The sequence below is a fragment of the Misgurnus anguillicaudatus genome, unplaced genomic scaffold (assembly GCF_027580225.2).
Source record: "Misgurnus anguillicaudatus unplaced genomic scaffold, ASM2758022v2 HiC_scaffold_28, whole genome shotgun sequence".
NCBI classification, from domain to species: domain Eukaryota; kingdom Metazoa; phylum Chordata; class Actinopteri; order Cypriniformes; family Cobitidae; genus Misgurnus; species Misgurnus anguillicaudatus.
The window spans coordinates 9352383-9378680 of NW_027395278.1; the positions used below are offsets into that span (position 1 = coordinate 9352383).

Here is a 26298-nt window from a genome sequence, read left to right on the forward strand (position 1 = left end):
CGCTAGAGAGCAATATTACAATTTCACCACTAGATGGGGGGAAATTCTACTTATTGTCCCTTGTCCCTTTTGTGCTTAATGCCATGGGGGTACGAAGTAAGTACCTTATTGGAATTTATAGCCTGTGCTTTATTGTTATGTGGCTCTCGTTTCACTGTGGGAACCGTGGATGAGGAGCTCCACACTCCCACTGTGATTTCTACACCTGAGCCTCCACACATTGTGACTGTTTAGCCAGAGCTCACAGCCGAGACGGCTGAAAGGACTGTTCCTGATACACCTAAGCCAGTTCTCGAGATTGCCACCTCTACAACATCTCTGGTGAACTGCAGGACCAGACCGCTGATTTTGAGTTTGGCAGACACTCCATATGTCAGTGTGGTTGGCTGGTGTTCCTATTCTGGTGATCCCAGTTCTGTGGTCTCCGTGGTGTCTGAGGTATGTCCACTGTCTGATGTGCTTCCTGTATTTGCCATGGCTCTGTGGTTTGTTTGGGCCACTCACTGTTCTGACTTTATTGCAGCCCAGGAACCTGAGTCTCCTGAATCATCTTCCATGCCTGAGCCTGTTCACAAGATGGCTGCCACACATGAGCCTGTTCACAAGATGGCTGCCAGGCTTGAGCCACTTCCCAAGATGGCCGTCGCCGTGCCTGCAGCACCAGCCGAGATGGCCGGCGCCGTACCTGCAGCCCCAGCCAAGATGGCCGCCACCATGCCTGCAGCCCTGCCATGCCTGCGACCCCAACCATGATAGCCGCCACCATGTCTACAGCCAAAGACAAGTTAACATACAGTTAACAAAGAATTCATGAATCAGTAGATGTCTACTGCCTTTGAACTTCTGCAGGGAGCGTGTTTCTTCACCAAATTAGACCTGCGCAATGCCTATCATCAGTGTTGGGAACGTTACTTTAAAAAAGTACTTCTCACAAATAGTAACTAAGTTAGTAACTGCGTTACATTATTATAAAAGTAATTAATTACCAGGAAAAGTAATTACTGCGTTACTTAAAAAATTCTAATATTTCAAATAACTTGAATGCCCCTTACAAAATTAAATATGTTAAATGACTAAAATAGATACTAAAGAGAAATCACAAATTTTGTGGCAGCATGTGACGATGTGAGGTGCTTTATTAGATCAGAATTACTTGCCACAGACATGGAGAGACTTTTTCTTCATGGGCATAAGTTGCACATTACACAAACATTCTTGCCTTTCACCTCAACAATGGAAAAGTAGTGCTTTATACTTTGTGTTTGCGACCGCTACCTTTGAGCTTGTTGTACTTGCCATCGCCCTGTCGCCGGTGTTTTCGGAGTGATTGACGCGCGATGAACGGGCTTGCATGTCAGTGCTTTGATATGGGGCACAGCAGCAGCACCGCTGCTCGTTGAGAAGAGAAAACGACGCGTATTTTCATGTCAGTCTACAAAAGCCTCCAACCACGCCAGAAAAGATAGCTAGATTTGTCCTATAAAGTCGCTAAAGTGATAGAAAGTTGCTAAATCTAACGACAAAGTGACAAAGTTGCTCAGACTTTTTTACACTGTTCGCTCGGACTGTGCGAGTGTGCGTGTCTGTTTGTGAACTAGCCTCTGGTTGGCTAACGATGGAAATTAAGCCAATCATCATCAGCTATGGGGTTCTCCTACCCCCTCTAACACACACACACACCAATCATCATCAGTTATGTTTCTCACAACAAACACACACAAGAGAAAAACAGTGTTTGGCTGAGAGAGCGAGCATACGTGGGTGAAAATCACTACAGTGAGATCAAGTTTATTAACGTGCAGCATTTTAATGTCAGTAACGATAACGGCGTTATAACGGGGGAAACAGTAATTTATTTGATTACTCGTTACTGAAAAAAAATAACGCAGTTTCTAACGCCAATTACTTATAACGCCATTATTCCCATCACTGCCTATCATCTGGTGCGCATCAGAGAGAGAGCGATGAGTGGAAGATGGCATTTAATACACCTTCTGGACATTTTGAATACTCCGTTTTACCGTTCGGATTTACGAACGCTCCGTCCGTCTTCCAGGCTCTGGTTAATGACGTGCTGGGGGACATGATTAATGAGTTTGTCTTTGTGTACCTGGATGACATTCTCATCTTTTCCCCCTCTATGCAAGTACACACTCAGCATGTTTGCAGAGTTTTACGACACTTACGAGGCTTCATCTTTTGGTCTTAATCTGACCAATAACCTTTATTTTATTGTTCATATTAAATGTACACATTTATGAAATATGAGATTAATTGTCATGTAAAATGTTACTAATAAATGCATAAAAATTGTTTGAAATAATCGTATGTTTTGTCACTGTTGTTACATTGCATCACTGGTGTTACTGCATGGCATATTGGTTTTCTGGCATTATAGTTGCCCAGTTTCATAGAATATGTTTTTTGTATCTACCTAACTGTTGCTGCATTCATTAGTAAGCATTAAGGATATCATCATTCAATTTTGATCACTCAACCTCAATTATTTCTAATTATTTCAATTATAACAAAAAACACATGGTAGAAATAGAAAAAGGTCACACAATAGAATTTTACGCATGCCTGTTTAAAGTAAATTAATACTAATCAAGACAATTTCTTAATATTACATTAACTTTTTCTGTCTTTGATTATGTATGCAAATTAATTAGTCAAATTACATTCTGGGAAGCCAGAATAAAATATAGGTAACACCAGGGACAAAAAAGCAGCACAAGCATTTTTTTATGTAATGTAGTAAAAATAAAAAAAATATATTAAGCTGTAATTTACATTAAGCCCTTACAAAAGTAACCGTGGATTAACTACAGTTAAAACCAAAAAAACATGGTTACTGTAGTAAAACCATGTTAACGAGAAAAGTACCATGGTTTTGACAATTGTGGTTTTGAAAAACCATAGTTAAACCATGGTTAGTAGCAATGCTGACATCGCGAGTACGCCCGTCGAACTTCTGGGTTTCAACCGGCGTGTTACTTGCGTGTAATGCATGTAATGCAATATCCACTTCTCACCACATGGTTGTAGTAATTTTTTTACTAAATACTACAAAAAATATGCAAAGAATTGATATTTTGAACTTTCAGTCCTGATGTGTTTTTATTTTACAGCAACTGTTTAAAAATTTGTGTCACTTTTGAAGGATTGCATTCCTGATATCTGCCTCCTCTTCTTCATATCCCTAAATTATTTTAAATACTTATTAATCAAATACTAATCAATATTTATCATCCCAGATATTAAAGTGATTGGAGTAAATTCTTTATGATTATGAAATAAGCTTGTTTCTCAGTGTTAAGATTACAAGTAAAACAATTACTTGTTGCATAGTCCTCAAATATAACTCTGCTTTCTGTGAGAATGCACTTCTTATCATAATGTTTTTATTACACTTCCTAAACAACCAGTGCTCTGAGGAAGGTCGGACTAAAGATGGTGGCCTTCACAGGTCATGCTGTGCCTTAATTGGACTGTTTGCTGTCATACTATTACTCAGATATGCTCAGAACTGGATGTCCATGTGTGGAAGTTCTCTAAATGTATCTATAGTTTAACCAATCAGAATCATGACATTTGACATAATGACGTATTTTATTATCTCTGTTAGAGTACAAATCCTTCTGTATTGGAATGCATGAGCTGAGTGTTGCTGCTGACTTCTGCTAAATGATCTGCAAAGAATTCTCTTCAGTAAAATTTCTTATTAAATTTATCTCTGACTTCTGGTCTTCATTTATCATCACAGTTCAATGGGTCTTAACTGTAATTCCCCTGAACTTTCAACCGGTAGGTGTGCTTCCGCTAGACTGAGGGCACTAATGAAGGTATGACAAAATATATATCTTTTATCTTGGTACTGACGAAATTTCACAGAAACCTATGGAGGAGAAATTATTTAAATAAATTGCAAAAATTTGGTAGTCACGTTTGTGGTGGTAGATTTGCAAATCTCCTTTCTGAACATCAGAATTGCAGGCATCGTTCTAAAAACCATGGGTCTGAGTCTGAATAAGACAAACAAATTTCAACTAAATGGCCCGTTCCAACCGAAACAGTAAATGTTCATGATTTAATTTGAAAGAACTAACACAATTCTACCGTCTGTTAAAATTTCATGCAAATATCTGATGAAATGAGAAAGTTACAAGCAAAAACATGTGAATAAGCAGCATTTTTGGTAACACACCTCCCATTAACATCTATATATAACTTTTTCTCTGATTTCTAATATTAAAAATATCATAACTTTCTCAATCCTTAACCGATACTGGAAAATTTTGTCATCATACCTATGGTTAGTGTAGTAAAACCATAGTTTTGCTGATAGTTTTGTCACACAATGAAGTTGCCAACCTGATCTCCCGGTCGAAAAAATGAACAAAAAAATTCTGTGACTATCCCACAGAACTTTGTAAGATCATGTTGGAAGTTGCAGTTCTGTATTAATTACATTGTTTAAAATAGCCTACATCCTATAAGAAGTTGCAGGCAAATGATATATCTGAGAGGGGCTTAAACACTATTTGGAACCATGGGCTTAAGGTAAATCCAAAACAGAATTTTGTATAGAGAATGATTCTGTATAATTTTGAATAAGACAAGTGTCCATTTTATTTTTCAAACAATTTGTCTTATACCACACTGTATCAAACTGTAACATGATTCATGATTTGTCATGATGAATAATGCCTCTGTCTTTGTCTCTTTTTAAATCCTTTTAAAATGCCTCTTCTAATCTATTTACAGTTTAGCTCAATTTTTCAAATGTGAATTTTTGTCTAAACAAAATCTCTGAACAATTAGTCTCTTGTTAACATCAAATGATCAGGAATTTCTTATTGATTTAAACCAATTGCAAGTGTTTTGGCACATGAGTGCAAAGAGAGGTACAAATGTCACAGTTTGCACAATAACTAAATTAATATGGCATGTTGGCAAAACTAATTTAATTCTCAGCAAAACTGTCAAACTTTCAAAACCTCTCAATATTCTTTCATTGTGTAAGTAATCAAATTAAAAATGATCCATTCAAGTATTAAAATCTGTCTACAACATGTATATTCCATAAATATCTGACATGGAATGATTGTAATGTCTACCATTGCAATAAAATTGGAATCAAATCAACCAATCAAGTTTGGGAACATATAGTTTGTCTGCAGCAATCGGAGGACTACACCCTAATTTGAACAGTTCCACAGTGTCATCAATTGTGCAAACCTTTCATGGGGAAAACTGGTAAATATGTAAATAGAATAGAATAGAATAGAATAGAATAGAATAGAATAGAACTTTGCAGTACAAAGTGAATAACTTACCAAAATAACGAACATAATCAGAATTTTAAATCAGAATTGGATACAGCACATTTTCAGTTGTGTAGACTTAGTAGTTCGCTTGTAATTTTGAAAACATAAATATTGTTATGCTAATTCATGAAGGTACACAAACTACATACATAAGCAACACAATGTTCAATCAAAATAAAATATCTGAAACCATCTGAATAGAATCATACTGTGTACCTACCTTGCCAAAAGAAACACTGCAACAACCCTTTCAAACCTTTTGCCTCCAACAACTGTTTCTATCTCATGGAAAAACAGAAAGGTTACCAATGTTAATCCACAGGTTTTTTTGTTGTTGTTTCAAAAAATATCTTTACAACAGGTGTCACTTGTGTCACGGGTAGCAACACGATGAGGCAGAAGGCGGATCCAAATGCAGTTATTTATAAAATTATACAGGTAAATAAAGCTAAACATAAACTCAGGCACACTAGAGACAGGCAACATCATACAACGAACGACAAACAATGAATGAACAGGCAAGTTATAAATGCATGACAATGACCAGTAACAGAGCAGACACAATCAGTAACTAAGACAATAAACAAGGGGAAGAGCATGAGAACAATGAGTAAACATGGTAACAAACAAGGGGGTGGAGACACTAATCAACATGAGGAGATACAACTAGAAACAAGGGTACACAAGTAAACCACAGAATACAGAGACATATGAATTAAACCAAAACACAAATGAACACAGGGACAACACGTTACATAGCCCCCCTCAAAGGGGCGGCTTCCAGACGCCCCACCAAAAAACCCAAAGTACATAAGTCTAGGTGGGCGGTGGAATGGAGGTGGAACCGGGGGAGGGATGGTGGGCCAGGACCATGAAAGTCCAGAGGCTAGAGCCCAGGTGGAGCCACGGGCGGAGGCAGGAGCCCGGGCAGGGCCGCGGGCGGATGCTGGGGCCAAGGCGGAGCCGCGGGCAGAGCAGGTAGCCAGGGCGGAGCCGCGGGCAGACCAGGTAGCCAGGGTGGAGCCGCGGGCAGAGCAGGTAGCCAGGGCGGAGCCACGGGCAGAGCAGGTAGCCAGGGCGGAGCCGGCAGAGCAGGAACCCAGGGCGGAGCCGGCAGAGCAGGAACCCAGGGCGGAGCCGGCAGAGCAGGAAACCAGGGCGGAGCCAGCAGAGCAGGAAACCAGGGCGGAGCCCGGGGCCTGCAAATAGAGACAGGGTAGAGAGGCTGGGAAAGCCAGAGAAGCACAACACAAGGGGGGACCAGATATCAGGCACAGACCAGTTGTACCAGGCAGAGAGTTCATCGAGTTCAGGAACAGCCACCTTGGGACAGGCAGATAGTTCAATACTGGCCATTTTAGACAGGACAGAAAGTTCACAAGGAGCCATGTTATGCTGAGGACAGAGTTCATAATCAGCCAACTTTTCGCTTACAGTAAAGAGTCTCTGGCGCTTAGCGGTGACCACACTGGCTGACCAATGTGGCACAGGGGACTCGGGAATAACCATCTCAGCCTGTAACAGGGGCTCAGAAGCCTCGCTCGGCTCAGAGGGCTCAGAAGATTCGCTCGGCTTAGAGGGCTCAGAAGACTGGCTCGGCTCAGAGGGCTCAGAAGGCTCGCTCGGCTCAGAGGGCTCAGAAGACTCGCTCGGCTCAGAGGGCTCAGAAGACTCGCTCGGCTCAGAGGGCTCAGAAGACTCGCTCGGCTCAGAGGGCTCAGAAGACTCGCTCGGCTCAGAAGACTCGCTCGGCTCAGAAGACTCGCTCGGCTCAGAAGACCCACTCGGCTCAGATGACTCAGATACTTCCGATTCAGGATCCTGGAAAGCATCACAGGAGACAGAAGCGCAGAACGCGGACCACACACACCATAGAGCCATGCCAAATATGGGAAGTGCAGAATGCGGAGAACATACCTCAGACTTAACAGACACCACAGAGCTGGAGACCACAGGACGGGGAACCCCAGCCACCCGTACAGATACCAATGGGGTATCCACCAGACTGGCGATTAAACGTTGGAACTTAGGCAGCGCTGGAGAGTTCAGCAAGGCAGTCGTTTGGTGAAGTGTGGGTGTGGCAGCCATTTTGTGAAGTGGCTCAGGTATGGGAGCTATTTTGGGAATGGGTGTAGGTGTCACTACTGCACCTTTAACAACCGGTACAGTGATGGTGGCTTTCTTAAAAACCGGAGCTGGTATGGTTGTGGTAAACTCGAAAACCGGGGCAGGTAGAATAATGGCAGTCTGAAGCATGGAGTGGGATGAGGTGGTGGCCATCTTGAGCACAGAGTCGGGCGCTGACACAGGGAGAACAGGACTCGGGAGAACAGCGTCCGTGCTAACAGCGGGTCGCTCGGGCATGGGTTTCTTCCTCCGCCGTCGGTGACGTGAGCAACGCGAGGGGGTAGCGTTCACCGGCACGGAAGTCACAACAGTCTTATGCACGGGGCAGCGGACATGAACTCAAGTGACTCGGGCGTGAATCGTGCATACCTTCCGCCACGCTTGTCCACGTAACGGGCGAATAAAAAAAACTCCATATACTCAAGCACGGCCATCTTTCATCGCGGCAGAGCCTCATCCAAACTATCATTAAACATGTACTTAAGTTCCGTTTCACTAAGATCTAAATCGTTTGCCAAGGTCCAGAAAGTAGAGGCAAAACAACTCACGGGTTGCGCCTGTTGCCGGAGGGAAATCAGGTCCGTGAGTGCGTCCTACCATTCTTCTTCCGTGGTGGGGAGCGAAACCTGCACTCGGACACTGCCGACACGGAGCATACAGACACTAGGGACACACCAGGGAACTTGGAAAAAACACGGGAAATGGACACTGCTGGATCCTTATTTGGTCGTTCGTTCTGTCACGGGTAGCAACACGATGAGGCAGAAGGCGGATCCAAATGCAGTTATTTATCAAATTATACAGGTAAATAAAGCTAAACATAACCTCGGGCACACTAGAGACAGGCAACATCATACAATGAAGACAAACAATGAATGAACAGGCAAGGTATAAATGCATGACAATGACCAATAACAGAGCAGATACAATCAGTAACTAAGACAACAAACAAAGGGAAGAGCATGAGAACAATGAGTAACCATGGTAACAAACAAGGGGGCGGAGACACTAATCAACATGAGGAGATACAACTAGAAACAAGGGTACACAAGTAAACCACAGAATACACAGAGACATATGAATTAAACCAAAACACAAATGAACACAGGGACAACACGTTACAACTTGTCAATTCAGCAGGAAAGTTTGCATGCCTGCCATTCTCAATCTTTTTACAGAGCGGACATGAACGCGCTGAACATTTCATGGTCCTACGCCTTTTACATACAGCATATATTTATGTGAGGAAACTTTTAACCAACTGTTCGTTAAAGTTACTCTCAATGCAGTTCCATTAAAATCTTTTGGATTTCCTCAAAAATAAAGCGGAGATCAGGATAGAGGATAGCTTAGGTTTAAGGCATACATCAGCTCAAACAACATGGCACGATGTTGCAACACCTTCATGGCTTCCAGGACTATACAAAGATCCTCTTCTTCATCACAAGAAGCATGTTGTTTGAGAGCACAAATCCCAACATTGGTGTCTTCAAATGACCACACTGATGCTGACTTCATCCATGCCCTGTACAAAACAAACAAATGTAGTTAAAGAAACAGAAAAAAGGTTACAATAAAAGTGTCATTGGAAATTAGTACAATGCAAACAAATATAAATGTAAGAATACAGACCCATGTGCATTGCCACTGCATGTTACAATTGGTTACAAATACATGGGATACAAAGCAAGGCAGCTGCACTGTCCACTGCTCTGGATGTGTGTGTGTGTGTGTGTGTGTGTCTGTGTGTTCACTACACTGGGATGAGTTAAATAAAGAGGCCACATTTCGAGTGTGTGCTACCATACCTGACAATCACATCAAAAGGGAATTCTCTCATTTTCTCATTCTCATGTTGTTACAGACCTGTATAAATGTCTTTGTACTGATGAACACGAAGGAAGATATTTATTTTGAGTAATGTTTGCAACCAAACTGTTCATGAGCCCCATTCACTTCAATAGTATTATTTTTCCCCACTATGGAAGTGAATGGGGCTTATGATTGGTTTGGTTACAAACATTCCTCAAAATATCTTCCTTAGTGTTCATCAGAACTAAGACATTTATACAGGTTTGTAACAACATGATACGGAGTAAGTGATGAAAATTTTTATTTTTGGGTAAACTACCCCTTTAAATCTTCCCAGGTGTTTTAATGACCCGTGTGCCAAAAGATGTTGTAACTAAAACATACTAAATGTTCTGTACTTCCAACAATGTTTACACATTTTTATGTCTATGAATCTATATTACTTACTTCTGTCATTTGATCATTAATTGTTTAAAGTCTTTTTGCTAGCTGTCCTCCTTTCTGATAGAAGAGTTTCATCAGGTTTTTGGATTGGAGGTCCAGGTGACACGCAGGTAGGGTTGCCACCCATGTCTGATAAAAAACCTGGACATATCGATGACCCGGCCAATTGGTTTGCTCACAAGCCCCCCCCCCCCCCCATAGCATAATATTTCTATAGGCCTATGCAATTATTGGCAACACTTTACAATTGTCTTTTTTTAATTCTTATTTGTTAACATTAGTTAATGTATTAACTAACATGAACTAACCATGAGCAGTACATTTGTTACTGTATTTGTTAATCTTTGATAACGTTAGTAAATAAAAATACAGCTGTTCATGGTTTATTCATGTTAGTTCACAGTGCATTAACTAATGTTAACAAGATTTAAATAAATGTATTATTAACATTAACAAAGATAAAAAATTGCTTTATGCTATAAGTGCAGTTTATTATTAGCAGTGGCGGAACTAGAATTTTTTTAATGGGGTGGCCAGGGGGTGGCCAAAGCTACTTTAGGGGGTCCATAGTCCATAAAAGAAAATGACGTGTAACCATGTGTCAAGAAACATAAATTAATCTTTTGATCGCATTAGATGTAAACATAATAAGGGTGAATTTTAAATCTTTCTACTGTATTTCTTACATCTGATTTACTGTCTGTTAAAGGGATTCACCCAAAAATGAAAATTCTGTCATCATTTACTCACCCTCATGTTGTTCTAAACCTGTATTTTATTTTAATAAACACAAAAGAAGATATTTTAATAAATGATGGTAAGCATACAATTAATGGTATATCCATTGAATTCCATCATGTTGTTTTTATTCCTACTATGGAAGTCAATGGTTACAGCTGTGTGCATACCATCATTTATCAAAGTATCTTCTTTTGTGTTCATCAGAAAAAAGTTATACGTACACAGGGCTCGAAATTGCGACCATTTTGGTCGCATATGCGACCGAAATTTAATCTGTGCGACCTTAAAATATATTTGGGAGCATTTGTGCGACTGCCCATTTTGTTGTGACGCGAGTTGATTGTGATCCTGCGTGCTGGCGCCATAGATATAAAGGCTGGCGCTGTCCCAGGTTCAGTGTTCTCTCCAACGATACATAACCAATCAAATTTCACCATTAAGTTCTTGCGTTTAATGAAGACCGCAGATTGGCTAATATGAGCGTCAGTCATTCCTTGTTGCCGTGGAGCGCGGAAATGTGAAAAGACGAACGCGTCGCGAGCATGACGAGAGCGAGCCGATTACAGCCAAGGTTATTACTGTATTTTATGACGACGATCCGGATTCAAATGTAACTCCACCACCGGAAAATACGAGTTGACGTTAAACCTTTCAGAGAGAGTGGCTTAAAGATTTCGAGTGTCTTTGCTATGAAAATGTAACTTACTGTGTTTACTGTAAATCCTGTAAAACGGCGTTAATGGCGGAATCAAAACATTTTAAGCGCCAGACGTACCTTGCTTAAACATGGCGAAAGTGCCAAAAACACAAGACGTGTCATGACAAATGTGTTTATTATTGATGGAGACACCGACCTCCTGTCTGTCAAAGTGTGTTTGATGGTGTATGTGCGCATGCGCTGGTGAATGGACATTCGACAAACATCCTTGTGGTCCATGTTGCGGTGGAATACGACAATGCTGATGGTATGTTTTTATTGTATTTTTTAAAACATTGCCTATTTAGTAGTAAAAGCATCCTGGTAATGCAGTTATCAATACCAATATATATTAGCCTTCTATATTAGGGTCACTTTTGTAATGTCACAATTAATCAGTGTTTTACGTGTTTGCTAGATTTTCTATGTAATCTTAATCATGTTACCTGTAATTGTTAAATTATTATTGCTGCTATACTATTTCAACAGCATTGGGTATTAATTTAGGAATTTATGCAGCAAAAAATAAAATAAAATAGAAGACCAACTTTTAAATGCTGGCCATAGGATGTGTAAAGCCCGGTGGTGGTGTTTTATTTTTAATAAAATAAATCTATTAACATGTACATTGTAGTTGTGGTGCTTTTTAATTTTTGGATAAATGCGCCAAAATTTTTGCTGGTGCTCCTAACTCTTTAAAGTTGGGAGCACCAGTGCTACCAAATAAAAAAGTTAATTTTGAGCCCTGGTACAGGTTTAGAAAAACATAAGGATGTAAAAATGATGACAGGATTTTCATTTAGTGAACTATCCCTTTAATGAAGCAAAAGATCAGGAAATCTAAACTCCATGATAAACCTTAAACTTACTTTAAATAGCAGAGCTTAACACAAAGGATGGTTGGATTAATCTTTATTTACGAAGATACAGAAGATGCAAAGGTTTTCTTTTTTCTTTTGATATTTAATTAACTTTAATGACAGAGAGACTTTAACAGGTTAGGCTAAGACCGAATGCAATAAAATATTTATTTGTTTAAGACGTACAGTAACCAAATGTTTAGTATGAAAATCACCAGCCATTTTGACATATGAGCATTTGTCCGTTTAAGCCAAAAAGACGCGAACAGTCGTCTAAGCTCTGGCTGTGCACGAGCACGGATATGCGCGTCACGCTTTCAAGTTCAATGTGGCAATCCAGTCGAATTAACAATCATACAGTAGCCTATAAAGATCACGTCAAGAATGAAAACACGGTTCTGGGTTTTGTTGTTAAAAGAATTGGCAATCTTAGACTTTATTCAGTCCACAAGAAAATTACCACACTTCCAGCATATACGGTGATATCATGTAGTATTAGCAATGTATGACTTCACTTACATAATTTTAAAGAGATTCCAAGCATTATGTAGACATGACATTTATCTTCTGATGGTATGAAAAGTATTCGTTAAGTTACAGTAATTTTTCTGACGCGTTTTTGAAAAGACGTCACTGATGGAGAGATAACAGAACGCGCATTATGTATTTCTTAATTTTGTGAAAAGCACAACATTCAGTTTTTATAGACACACAAAAAATGACACTTTAACGTTTTAAATGATGTATAAATCATATCTGTATGTCCAAAACCAAGTCTCTTTGCGCATTGATTGAAAAATAAAGAGCTTGCGCCGCGACCGCAGGGAGGGTTAATATTCATAATGTTTGTTTTTAACAATGTGCTGCGCTGCCGCACGTCGAAAATAAAGTGAAAGTAGCGCATTAAATTTGGGGTGGCACACGGGGTGGCCAGTGACATGTCAAGGGTGTCCAGTGCCACCCTGGACACCCCTCTGGCTCCGCCACTGATTATTAGTTCATGTGTTAACTAATGAACCTTATTGTAAAGTGTTACCCAATTATTTGTTCATTATGTTAAAATATGTAAATCAGGTTTACAATTTATTAAAGCTGCTTATACTATTTATGTAAACTGTTTTTATTTATATTCCATTGCAACTTTAAACACGTCTAAATAGCAACTAGCAAATATGCAAATTAAATTAAACTTGTTGAACTCACCTCAACATGTATTTTACAATCATTTAACCCGCCATGGGAAAAGCTGAAATCACTGTTACAAACTCTACACCATGCAAGATTTTAAGTCTTTTAAGACAGGGATACACTTTCGTGTAGTCTGGTGTAAAATGTGTCTTATATTTTCGCTTTTGGGGCACTCTCCCTCTGCCATGGCGCTCCTGTTTCTAGATACACTGATTAGTTTGGTTCGGGAGAAGAGATAAAAGCCCGCCCACACTGACAATTGATTGGTTGGTGTCCTGAAACAGGCCAATCAGGATGCTCTCTGTCTTACATGCGCTAAATGAGGCAAACACACACACAGACGCAAGGTCTCCCTCTCTGCCGTGCGCGCGCTAAATTTCATATTTACATAGCTTTTCGAAAACTGGGACATTCAGTGTCCCGGGAGAGTTGATAAATTTCCCGGGACAGGTTATTAAAAAGAAGGACGATCCCGGTAAAACCGGGACAGGTGGCAACCCTACACGCAGGAACATAAGACAGTAGTGATTCTTTTAACCCCCAGGGGTCCAAAAACGCGGGGACGCGTTTTGACGTGTTTTCTCCTTATCATAGCAGAATCAACTTAAAATACTCCATCATTAATAATCAAACACTTACGTGTTTGACATCATTTGAAACTCTGAAGGGTCCTCTTTAATTAGTTCACATTCACAATAACAAGAGATCTTTGTGTTTTTGTCAAATAAAGAAAATAAACAGGGTGCGCATTCAGACATTTCTGTCTCCGCCAGCTGTCTCTTAAAACACCTTACAAAAATCAGTTGAAACTCCGCGAATACTCGTCACACAAACATAATACACATATCCAAAGAAAGCCTGAAATGTCTACTTTTAAACAAGCTAATTATAATCAAAAACAAATATTTCCTGTTTATATAATCTGCATTGAAGTAAAGAGAGTACAGTTTTTCCTGGCTGAGCTCATTATCTCTAATGCGGCCACGCCCTCAGGCTGTTGACATGGTAATGAAGAGACAGCAGTTCCAACAATAATAAACAAAGCGTAAAGTTTTATCAGATTTAAAGACTTTACCGCATGTTTGGATTATAAACTTTATACACACACGTAAGGAATATCTTCATTTATGTCTGGACATTGAGGAAGAGAAGCGTTTATCTTTTGTTGTTAAATATTTTTATTAGGAATTTTAACCGCCAGTCCATTGTAATTACATTTTATGCCAAACAAAACTTACATTTAACAAATACACATTAAAAGAAAAAATACAAAACCCATACACAGAAGACATCAAAATAACTATTAAACAGAAAATATAACTAAAATTACCCTCCCCACCTAAAAAATACAACCCCTAAGTGCTATCCAATGGTAATAATAAGTCAAGTAGGCCTGGTAAACAAATTAATCAATCACAAGATTGCAAAAAGGAAATAAAAGGGGACCAAATTTTTCCAAATATCAAAGTCTTATCCATTAGCATATATCTAATTCTCTCCAGATGTAGTGTGCTTGACATTTCTGTCAACCATAATTTAAGAGCTGGCACTTCCTTTTTCTTCCAGAACAAAAGAATAAGTTTTTTAGCAGTTATTATTCCATATGAAACAAACTGTTGTTGTACCCGAGTAAGTTTCAAAAATTCTTCTGAAATTCCAAATATAATTAATATAGGATCAGGTTCAATAAGAGTATCCAATGTATCTGAAAATACCTGGAAAATTTTGATCCAGAAACTTTGTAATTTTGGACACATGGCATAGCTGTGTGACAGGTTAGCGTCTAAAATTTGACATTTGTCACATACTACCGACACATCTGGGAAAATTTTATTTAATTTACACTTGGAATAATGAAGCCTGTGAAGCACTTTAAATTGAATGAGACAGTGTCTTGCATTAACGGAACATCTGTGGACCAGTTCCAGACTTTGTTCCCAAATTTCACTAGAAATTTCTACTGCAAGTTCCTCTTCCCAGGCAGCTTTAATTTTCTCCATAGATGGACTTTTCACCTGTTCTAAAGCGTTGTAAAACAACGAAATGGTACTACCCCCTCGAAGACCTCTTTCCAACAATGTGTCCAAATACATAGGTGAAGTTGTGGCATAATTAGAAATGTTAGACTTCACAAAGTCTCTAATCTGGAGGTACCTAAAGAAGTGATTAGAGGGGATATTGTATTTTTCACACAACTGCTGAAATGAGGCAAATTTTCCATTCACATATAAATCCCCTATTTTCCATAACCCTAACTTTTTCCAAATCTCAAATACATTATCCAATACCGAAGGGCAAAAAGCAGGGTTAGCTGAAATTGATAACAGAAATGACATTTGTGTAAATTTAAAATGTGTCAGTAATTGTTTCCAAATACGAATAGAATTATGAATAACAGGATTGTGATTATAAAGTGAACTAACTATACCTTTGGGTGATAAAAGAATTGCATTAATAGAATATGGGGCACATTCTTCCTGTTCCAGCCCCAACCAACTATCCCACACCGGTGTTAAATCTATCCACGAAGTCAAGAACCTCAGATTCGCAGCCCAATAATAAAAGAGAAAATTAGGTAGCGCGAGTCCTCCCTGTATTTTAATTTTACACAGGTGTTGTTTCGAAATCCTGTGGGCTTTATAATTCCAAACAAATGGGACCAAGATAGAGTCTAACTTTTTGAAAAAGGATTTGGGCAGAAATACAGGAATGTTCTGTACCACATATAAAAATTGTGGGAGAAAAATCATCTTGATCGCATTTACCCTTCCCACCAGAGATAGAGGGAGTGTTCTCCAAAAACCAATCAAGGAATTAAATTTCGACAGCAGGGGTTGAAAATTGGCTTTAACCAGATTGGAAAACTTTTTTGTCACCTCAATTCCTAGATATGTAAATTGTTCTGAGGTAACCTTAAAGGGCAATCCCTGAAGCCAAGACGAGTCCTTGATAGTAACTGGCATCAACACACTCTTGTCCCAATTAATTTTATATCCTGCAAATGTGCCATAGTAATTAATCAAATTAAGGATATTTGGAATGCTACTATTGGGATCAGAAATAAATAAAATTACATCATCTGCGTATAATGCCAATTTATTATCAGTGTTTTTAGTTTTATGGCCTTTAATACCTGAATGGGCTCTAATAGCCTGAGCTAGAGGCTCAATCGCTAATGCAAACAAAAGAGGTGACATCGAGCAGCCCTGTCTTGTGCCTCTGTGTAATTCAAAACGAGAAGATATTGATTGATTTGTGAGAATTCTTGCACACGGATTAGAGTACAACACTCTAATCCATGAGATGAAATTATCTCCAAGATTAAACTTCTTCAGTACAGCAAATAGGTAAGGCCACTCAATTTGATCAAATGCCTTTTCTGCATCCAATGAGAGAATGGCAAAATCTTGTTTCTGGGCTTTGGACGAATACAAAATATTAAAGAGACGCCTAAGATTAGACGAAGAGTTACGCTTTGGTATAAAGCCATTTTGATCTGGATGCACCAAGTTACTTATCACTATATTTAGTCTGCATGCCAAAATTTTTGCCAGAATTTTTTGATCTGTATTTAGAAGTGAAATCGGCCTATAAGAGCCAAGTTCTTCTGGGTTCCTTCCTTTTTTTGGGATTACAATAATAATTGCCTCATTTAGGGAAGAGGGCAGAGACTGATCTATAAATGCTTGTTTGTAAACCCTATATAAATAAGGTGATAGTAATTCATAGTAGGCTTTGTAAAATTCGTTACAAAATCCGTCCGGCCCAGCAGTTTTACATCCTTTTAGAGATTTTATATTATCTGAAATTTCTTTAATAGTAATTTCTGCACCTAACTCTTCAGCTTGTTCTTGATTTAATGCGGGTAGGTTCTGTTGATATAGAAACTGTACTATTACTGAAGGATCTATATTTCCTTTAGATGAATACAGTGACTCATAAAATGTTTGAAACTTACTATTTATATCTTTAGAGGACGTTAGGAAATTTCCAGTGTCTGATTTAATTTTGTATATTGTACGTTCAGCTACTGATTTACGGAGATGTCGAGCTAAGAGTTTCTGAGGTTTATCACCAAATTCGAAGTATTTTTGCTTTACATACTGAAAGGATTTTAAAATTTTGGAAGCGAGAATTTCATTCACTTTATATTTAAGTGCACAAATTTTTTTATATTTTTCCATACATGGGTGTTTAGCATTTTCCACTTCTAAATCGCGAATTTGAACTTCTAATAGCTCTAGTTCAGCCCTATTTTTCTTTCTTTGAAATGCTTGATAGGAAATAATACACCCCCTAATGTATGCTTTAAATGTGTCCCATAGTACCCCCATAGAAGTGTCAGGTTTGTCATTTAATTAAAAAAAAAAATGTATATCCTGTTTTAAGTGATTGATAAAAACCTTATTTGTAAGTAAATGAGAATTAAGTCTCCAATTTCTTTGTGGTTTCTCCATATTATCAATCTTAATAGAGAAGGTCACTGGACTGTGATCAGAGATAACTATATTATGGTATCTAGCCGAGCAGACCTGGGGCATAAGTTTACCATCCAAAATAAAATAATCTATTCGGGTATAGATGTTATGTACTTGCGAATGAAATGAGTAATCTCTAGCTGATGGATAGAGAGATCGCCATACATCAAACATGTTAGAGTTACTTATATAAGCATTCAGAAATTTTGTGGAGTTGGAACTAACTATTTTTGTGGAAGACTTGTCCAAATATGGATCAAGAACACAATTAAAGTCACCCCCAATTATAAGATTTGTGTCTGAGCTAGATGGAATTAAATCCAGAACTTTTTTGAAAAACTCAGGATTGTCAGCATTTGGTCCATAAATATTGACTAGTGTTAATGGCACAGAGAATACTTCCCCAACAACAATTACATATCTCCCTTCTTTATCTGAAATAGTCAAATTATGTTTAAATGGGACTCCTTTACGAATAAGGATAGCTGTTCCTCTAGATTTGGCACAGAAATTGGAATGATATATTTGTCCAATCCATTTGCATCTCAGTCTAACATGTGCAGTACGTTTCAAGTGGGTCTCTTGTAGAAACATAATATCTGCAGACAGTGATTTTAAATGAGATAATATTTTCCCCCTCTTAACTGGTTCATTCACTCCTTTAACATTCCAAGTAGAGAAACTTAAACACGCCCCTTTTGCATTTAAATTATTTAACATACACAGTAATTATAATCTGTTCTAACCAATTACCAACACACATGTAGTTGTCATCATGATACCATTTAGCACTATCCCACCCTCCCAACAAAACATTAGTTAACAGAACATGTTTAGCTGTTACCAAAACACATGTACAGCAAAACTTACCACGAAGTATAAGGCAACAAAAACGTATAATAAAAAACAAAAAATTGAAGGTTAAAGCCGACCTTCGCATATTACTTGCAGAGACTTCACACACAAGTCCAACATAAGTCCGCTACATAACTGAAACTTCTACAAAACAACAGATATTAATCTTGGAGTACTTTTCCAATATTTACTTATCTGCGCCAAACTGTTCAATAGCAAATTTCCATGCTTCATTCACGTCGGTGAAAAGCTTCTCTCCTTCGCTGTACGTCACCCGAAGTTTCGCTGGATACAAGATTCCAAACTTCACCCCGGGTTTATCCCGCAGGATCTGTCTTACTTTGGCAAAGGCAGCTAGACGTTTTACCCCAGCCGCCGGGTAATCTCTGAAGATCTGGATGGAGCGACCGTTAAAGGTTAGCTGTCTTTGTGATGATACTTTACGCATGATTTTTTCCATTGTGTGGCCCTGATGCACTCGTGCAATAAACTGACGCGGAGGGTCATTGTTATCAGGCCGGGAGCGTAGAGCCCGATGCGCGCGATCCAGCACAGGCAGCTCATCTAATTCAAGCACCTCCATCAGCAGCTTAGCTACAAATTCTCTAGCACCTTGACCGTTTTCCAATCCTTCTCGGATCCCCGCGATTCTTATATTTTGCCTCTTAGAGCGGCCTTCCAGATCGATGCATTTCTCTGTTAATTCTGACACCTGCTCGGACAAACTTTTAACATGCGCTTGTAGTTTCGTAACCGCATCTGACGAGGCTGTAGCGTTCTGTTCAAGATGTTCGAGAGTAGTGCGATGGTCATTTATAATTAACTGCATTGCATCAAATTTTGCATCAATTTTCCTCTCCAGCGTCGCCATCTCTTCTTTCAAACTTTCTTTAATATCAGTCTTAACTTTGCCCAGCTCTAATCGGAGAGATTCAATAGCAAGCAGCACCGGGTTATTGCCTTCGGTTGCACTGGCCTCTTCCAACGAACCCGCTGGTTCGGCCGCACTTTCTCCTCCAGCGACATCTTTCTTTCCTTGTTTCTTCGACGGCATTTAGGCAGGAGAATTGCGATTAATGTTTAGCGTTTGTAACCCTATGAACAGTTCGCAAGCACACTAACTAGCTTTATGTTGTCTTGTTTTAATGAAGTTTGAGTGAAAATCAGCGGAGCTACAAAACTCACGTCTTACTCCATCTTGAACCCGGTTAATGTTAATATAATTATACATGATTTTCGAGGATACATCACTCGTATTACTTACCAAACACAATGAAACACATAGCAGCATTGTGAAGCAGTGTGACTTTCTTATAAGGCATTTAGCTTGTCGCTGTTGCCCCCTAGTGTTACTCATAATATATAAAAAAAGATAAGTATAAAGTAGATGGCCACCAGTAATAAAATATTAAACCATTAAATCTATATTATTCACACATTATACACAACTCATTAAAATATAAAAATTGTACTAGTTATTATTAACGATAATCATTACCTACAGCAGAGTTCATAAAATATCACTGTTGACTATATTCATAAAATGTCCGAAAATGTAAAGAGAAATGGTAATTTCATCGATTTACCAGCAGGTGCCATTGAAATGAATGGGGTTCAGTGCTGCATTTGTAACTATACGGACTACCGGCACATCCGGGAACTTGACTGTAAATTTCGTCACCGCCCCTTTTTGGGGATAAAAAGCAGACCTTCCATTGGCTTCCATTCAAAATAGCGGAACAAAGCAACGTTTTTACACAGCCGGCAGGCGTAAATAACTTATGAAATCACTCAGATTAAACATGTCGAGTATTTATCTGTCCACCCTGCCTGCCATAGAGCCCGAAAGATACATTAACACATTTAATTTGGTCAATATAAAAACATGTCCCTTTCTTTCTCACAGCGTCAAATTTGTGTAACAACGCCATCCAGTGATTGCTGGAAATATCGCTAAGCCAGTTAGTTGTATGGCTGGACGGAAAAGTGCACTCATTACTCTAAATATAAAGACATAATAAATAAATACGAAGTAACTTTCAAATACGAAGTAAAATCATTCACTTGCTTCCCTGTTGACTCGATGAGGTACGAGTAAATGTCCGGGTAAGACACCTCTGGCCAATAGGGAGCGTTGTTACACAAATTTGATGCTGGGAGAATGAAAGAGACATGTTTTTATATTGACCAAATTAAATATGTTAATGTATCTTTCGCGCTCTATGGCAGGCAGGGTGGACAGATAATTACTCAACATGTTTAATCTGAGTGATTTCATAAGTTATTAAGGTCTAGTCTGATTTCCCCCAAAAGTGGGCGTGAACCTGTTCAGAGACATTCTATGACGTTGCGCCGGTTGTGCGTATGCGTCACTCCATGACACGCTGTTACTTCCGCATTCCATTCTTACAACGGACGTCTATGAGTGTCGTAACTCTATTATTATACGACTCTGGTTTTTAAGTACCGCGAGAGCGTTTCGAGAGTAGCCGGCTAGCTCAGCCGGTGCAGCTTCTCCAGAGCGGATGCACGGAGTTGTGATGACGACATAGCTTTACGTGATTGGTTACCTCACTGATGACAACGATCACGTGCGTTTCAAGTTTAATCCAACCTTTAGTTCCACTAATAAACATTATACATTTTTGTTTTAAACAGGAAAAAAAACACGGTAATATGCTTAAATATTGTTATAATGAAGAAAATTCCAAGGCAGATATCACAGGGAATTAGAGTCTTTAATAAAAGATAACAAAGGCAGTCTGGAGATTTCACACAGCACTGGAATGAAACAAAGATACTTGAGTCCCGATCCGGGAAAACGACACAGATCTAATCCCTGGAGCTGGCCTGGAGCGCAGCAGTCAATAAATCAGGCACGGAGAATTCTCCTCAGCTTCACACGCAGCTGAACCTCAATGAACTTAAAGGAGACACTGGACAGGACAGACAAGACAGGACCAGGTGAGTTACTCCTATGACACGACACGATAAAGCTGTAGAGTATACAGAAAACATGTGTAATTCAATAATCCGACAAAGAGACTGCCAAAACAGCCACCAGATAAATGCTAAAGGCAGAGTGGGAACAGGTGTCAAAGCAATCAGCGCGAGCGCAGATTGCAATGACACACAGGTGAGAGGGGAGAGAGAGGGAGAGAGAGAATGATAACCAACTGAAAATGAAGGGGTGTGTGTGAGTGATAGGATGTGTGTATGTGTGAATAAGCATGTCTATGTGTGTGTATATGAGTATGTGACAAAAAGGCAGATAGAGAAAAACAAATTCATGACAGTACCCCACCCCCAACGAGCGCCTCTAGGCGCTCGCGGGAGGGGGCTGACGGGACCGGTAGAAGTCATCAATGAGCGATCGATCCAGAACGTCCCGGGCTGGAATCCACTGCCTCTCCTCTGGACCGTAGCCCTCCCAGTCAACCAAAAACTGGTGGCCACGGCCCCGAGGACGAACATCGAGAAGTCTGCGAACTCTGTAAATAGATTCCCCCTCATCAAGGGGAGGAGGGGGAAGGGGGGGACGAGTGGGCACATGAATGACCGGTTTAATACACGAAACATGAAAGACTGGATGAACGCGGCGTAACCGACCGAATAGCTTGAGCTTAACAGCGACAGGACTAATGACTTTGACAATGGAGAATGGACCAACAAAACGGGGCAATAGCTTGCGAGATGTCTCCTGAATAGGGAGATTTCGGGTGGACAACCAAACCTTCTGACCGCAGATATATCTAGGGGACCGAATTCTGCGGCGGTTGGCAGCTCGACGCGTGCGTTCTCTAGTCTGACACAATTTGGATCTCACTCTCCTCCAGGTACGCTTACATCGCTTAATAAACGCTTCGACAGACGGGACCGAGACTAGAGACTCCTGAGCAGAAAAAATAGGCGGCTGGTAACCGAGGCAACCCTCAAACGGAGAGAAACCGGTAGCGGATGAAGGGAGGAAATTATGGGCGTATTCAGCCCATGACAGCTGATCACACCATGACGCAGGACTAGAGGCGGTAAGACTACGCAACATGCGACCCAAAATCTGATTTGTCCGTTCGGCCTGGCCATTGGTCTGAGGATGGAATCCTGACGACAGACTGGGGGAAGCCCCAATCTGGCGACAGAATTCCCTCCAAAACTGAGAGGCAAACTGCGGACCTCTATCAGACATAATGTCCAAGGGGAGACCGTGGATTTTAAAAACGTGATCCACCATAATCTGAGCTGTCTCCTTAGCAGATGGTAATTTAGGAAGCGGAATAAAATGGGCAGCCTTAGAAAAACGGTCTACGGCGGTGAGAATGACCGTATTCCCAGCTGAGATAGGGAGACCGGTAACAAAGTCCATGGCGATATGAGACCAAGGACGTGTGGGAATAGGAAGAGGTCTGAGAAGACCCGCCGGAGGGTTATTACTGGACTTAGCCTGGGCGCAAATAGAACGTTGCGCTCACGAGTGGGCCACCAAAATCTCTGACAGATCGCGGCTAACGTACCTCTCACCCCCGGGTGAGCGACCAATTTAGAAGTATGACCCCAACGAAGGACTGACGGACAGACAGACTCGGGTACATATGAAGAGCTATTTTCCAAAACGCTATAAATCCATTTCAATAGTTTTCAGAAAAAGTACATTTTTTACCTAGACCCACACATTTTGTGAATATTCAATTTATTCTGTTATAATTGTTTGTTTGCTCAATCTGAACATGTTGAATAATGATTATTAAATCAAACGACAATATTGTTGATTATAAATTCAAAGATAATTTTATTTTTTTTCAAAACGCTATAAATCCATAATTTTTTCCATAAATTGACTCAGGGACTCTACTATAAATGAATAAGTAAATTGTTCAGATTGTAATATACATTGGAGCCAGTATGAAATAAACAGAATTACACATAACTAACTTGCTATTACTCCCTCCACCATTTCAGTTTTCTCCTTAGCAGGGCGTTAGGAACCTCTTTTGCTTAATATATTTCACATAACCGTAACACCGTAACAATTTTGTACTTTTGCACGACATTGATCAATGTATCAAACGCCAGTCTGTCTATCAGCAGGCTATCGAACTATTCAGTACTTTTCATGTTACGTTAGCAGGCTTCTTCACAGTAATTAAACTTTATCGCGAACGTACAAAACGGTATTAAACGAGCCAGTTCTGAAACGAAAGTTGTACATACCAAACACTTTGATGAAGATCGCCTTGCAAACGGGTACCTTCTCCGGGTGATGTATTAACATGACATTAATCCTCATTTTGAGTAATGATGAATGAACATAAACAAACATCTGTTCAGACTCAGAGTGCCGCCATTGGATTGCGTCGAACGCTCATCGAGTTCTGATTGGTCGAGAGGATAAATCGCGTTTAGGCTAAAAATAGACTCGGCGCTTATCGCGTTTTGGAAAAGAACGGCATCTTGTACCTACATTTTAACAAGGAAATGTAGTGATTTGGCATGAAGCGTTCATGGAGCAGTGAATAGTTTCAGTACACAGCCAAATGACATGACAAACTCATTTTTTTAAAATGGCGTTTATCGCGTTTTGGAAAAGAGCTCTTCATATAAAGTTCCCTCGGGAGAGGGAAGGGGTCTCCTAATCTGAGAGAGTGCTCGCTTAACCGTCCGTTCCACCCCCCAGACGGCTGCCCCGACCACACAGTGTTGAGGTAAAATCCCCTCATAGGTCGGGACTCCCTCTGGAGGATCGAACTGCCGGGAAAGAGCGTCAGGCTTCTGATTCTTCGAACCCGATCTAAAGGAAATAGAAAAATTAAACCGGTTGAAAAATAAAGCCCAGCGAGCCTGACGAGCGCTCAGGCGCTTAGCCGAACGAATATACTCTAAGTTGCGATGATCCGTCCAGACAATGAATGGAACACTGGCTCCCTCGAGCCAATGTTGCCATTCACCGAGCGCGAGACGGATCGCCAAAAGCTCTCGGTTACCAATGTCATAGTTGCATTGCGCGGGAGAAAGACGATGCGAATAAAAAGCGCAAGGATGAATGTGATCATCCTGGGGGGAGCGCTGCGACAAGACAGCTCCGACTCCAATATTAGAGGCATTGACCTCCACAATAAATTGACGCTTAGGATCAGGCGTGATCAGGATAGGTGCGGAGGTAAAAAGTCTCTTAAGATGATCGAACGCAAATTGAGCAGCCTCGGACCAAGAAAACCTGCTCTTGGATGAGGTGAGGGCAGTGAGGGGGGCGGCAACCTGACTAAAACCTTGAATAAAGCGTCGGTAAAAATTTGCAAACCCCAGAAATCTCTGAAGCGCAACTCGGGAACCGGCCAATTTAGAACCGCCTGGACCTTATCAGGATCCATACGAATCCCCTCCCCTGAAAAAACCGAACCGAGAAACGTGACCTATTGAGCGTGAAAGACACACTTCTCAGCCTTAACAAAAAGGCGATTCTCTAGCAAGCGCTGTAAGACCCGGCAAACGTGTTGTACGTGTACCTGGGGAGACGGTGAAAAAATAAGTATATCGTCTATATACACGAATACAAAGACGTTAAGCATGTCTCTCAGAACATCGTTAATTAAAGCCTGAAAGACGGACGGAGCGTTTACGAGACCGAACGGTAGGACCCGGTACTCAAAGTGACCGACAGGGGTATTAAAAGCGGTCTTCCACTCGTCCCCCTCCCTAATGCGCACTAGATGGTAGGCGTTACGCAAATCCAATTTAGTAAAGATCTTTGCGCCCTGTAAGATTTCGAAGGCTGACGACATAAGAGGCAAAGGATAACGATTCTTTACCGTTATTTCGTTCAGCCCTCGATAATCGATACACGGATGCAAAGACCCATCCTTTTTCTTGACAAAAAAGAAACCAGCGCCGGCAGGAGACGAAGATGGAACAATAATCCCCGCGTCAAGAGACTGTGATATATTTCTCCAGAGTCTCTCGTTCGGGCGCAGAGAGAGAATAAAGTCTACCGCGGGGGGGCGTGGTGTTGGGATGGAGATCAATAGCGCAATCGTAAGGACGGTGAGGCGGCAGAGAAACCGCCCGGGAACGGCTGAAGACAGATCGCAGATCATGGTACTCCTCCGGTACCCCAGACAAATCACCTGGTTCCTCCTGGAAAACAGAAACAGAGGTCACGGGAGACACAGCAGACACTAAACAATTACTATGACAAGACAATTTCCATGAATGAACACCCCCCTTAACCCAGTCTATCTGAGGATTATGAAGAACAAGCCAAGGATGCCCTAACACAATGGGGGTAAAGGGAGATTGAAAAATAAAAAAAGAAATAGTCTCTTGATGATTACCGGAAACAATAAGACTAACCGGACAGGTAGTACGGCGAACAGTGGTGAGTTTTCTGCCATCCAGAGCGAAGACTGAGGTGGCTTGAGGCAAATCGACCAATGGCATCTTCAATGAGAGCAAGTCCAGCGGCGGAGTGCCCAAACCAGCGGAGAGTTGCAGGGATCATAGTCCGGGACCGGGGGGAAGAGGAGATGACAGACGCGCTCACCAGTACTCCTCCGTCTACTGGCGAGCCCTGACTTTTAAAGGACAGTTGGAGGGGAAATGCCCAGCAGTGCCACAGTAGAGACAGAGGCGGTTGATGATACGGCGCTGACGCTCCTCCGAAGAGATGCGCACACTGCCCAACTGCATGGGCTCGGTGTCAGCCGAGTGACGGGAAGGGGCAGCCGAAGAAAAAGTGTCAACGACAGAGCTGGGAGTGCGAGCTCGTCTTCTCT

At 40.6% G+C, this 26298-nt stretch overlaps 1 protein-coding gene across 1 annotated transcript; it reads right to left on the bottom strand.

The window, feature by feature from the left end:
* Window positions 1-5743: 5743 nt before the first annotated feature.
* LOC141362512 (uncharacterized) lies at window positions 5744-7390 on the bottom strand. Its single transcript, XM_073864708.1, has one exon. It carries the CDS (start codon window positions 7209-7211, stop codon window positions 6147-6149), a length of 1065 nt encoding a protein of 354 aa, XP_073720809.1. The 5' UTR covers window positions 7212-7390; the 3' UTR covers window positions 5744-6146.
* Window positions 7391-26298: the final 18908 nt, after the last annotated feature.

Coding starts and splice junctions, on each gene's coding strand:
- LOC141362512 (XM_073864708.1), bottom strand. CDS start 7,211: ATGGCTCTATGGTGTGTGTGGTCCGCGTTCTGCGCTTCTGTCTCCTGT.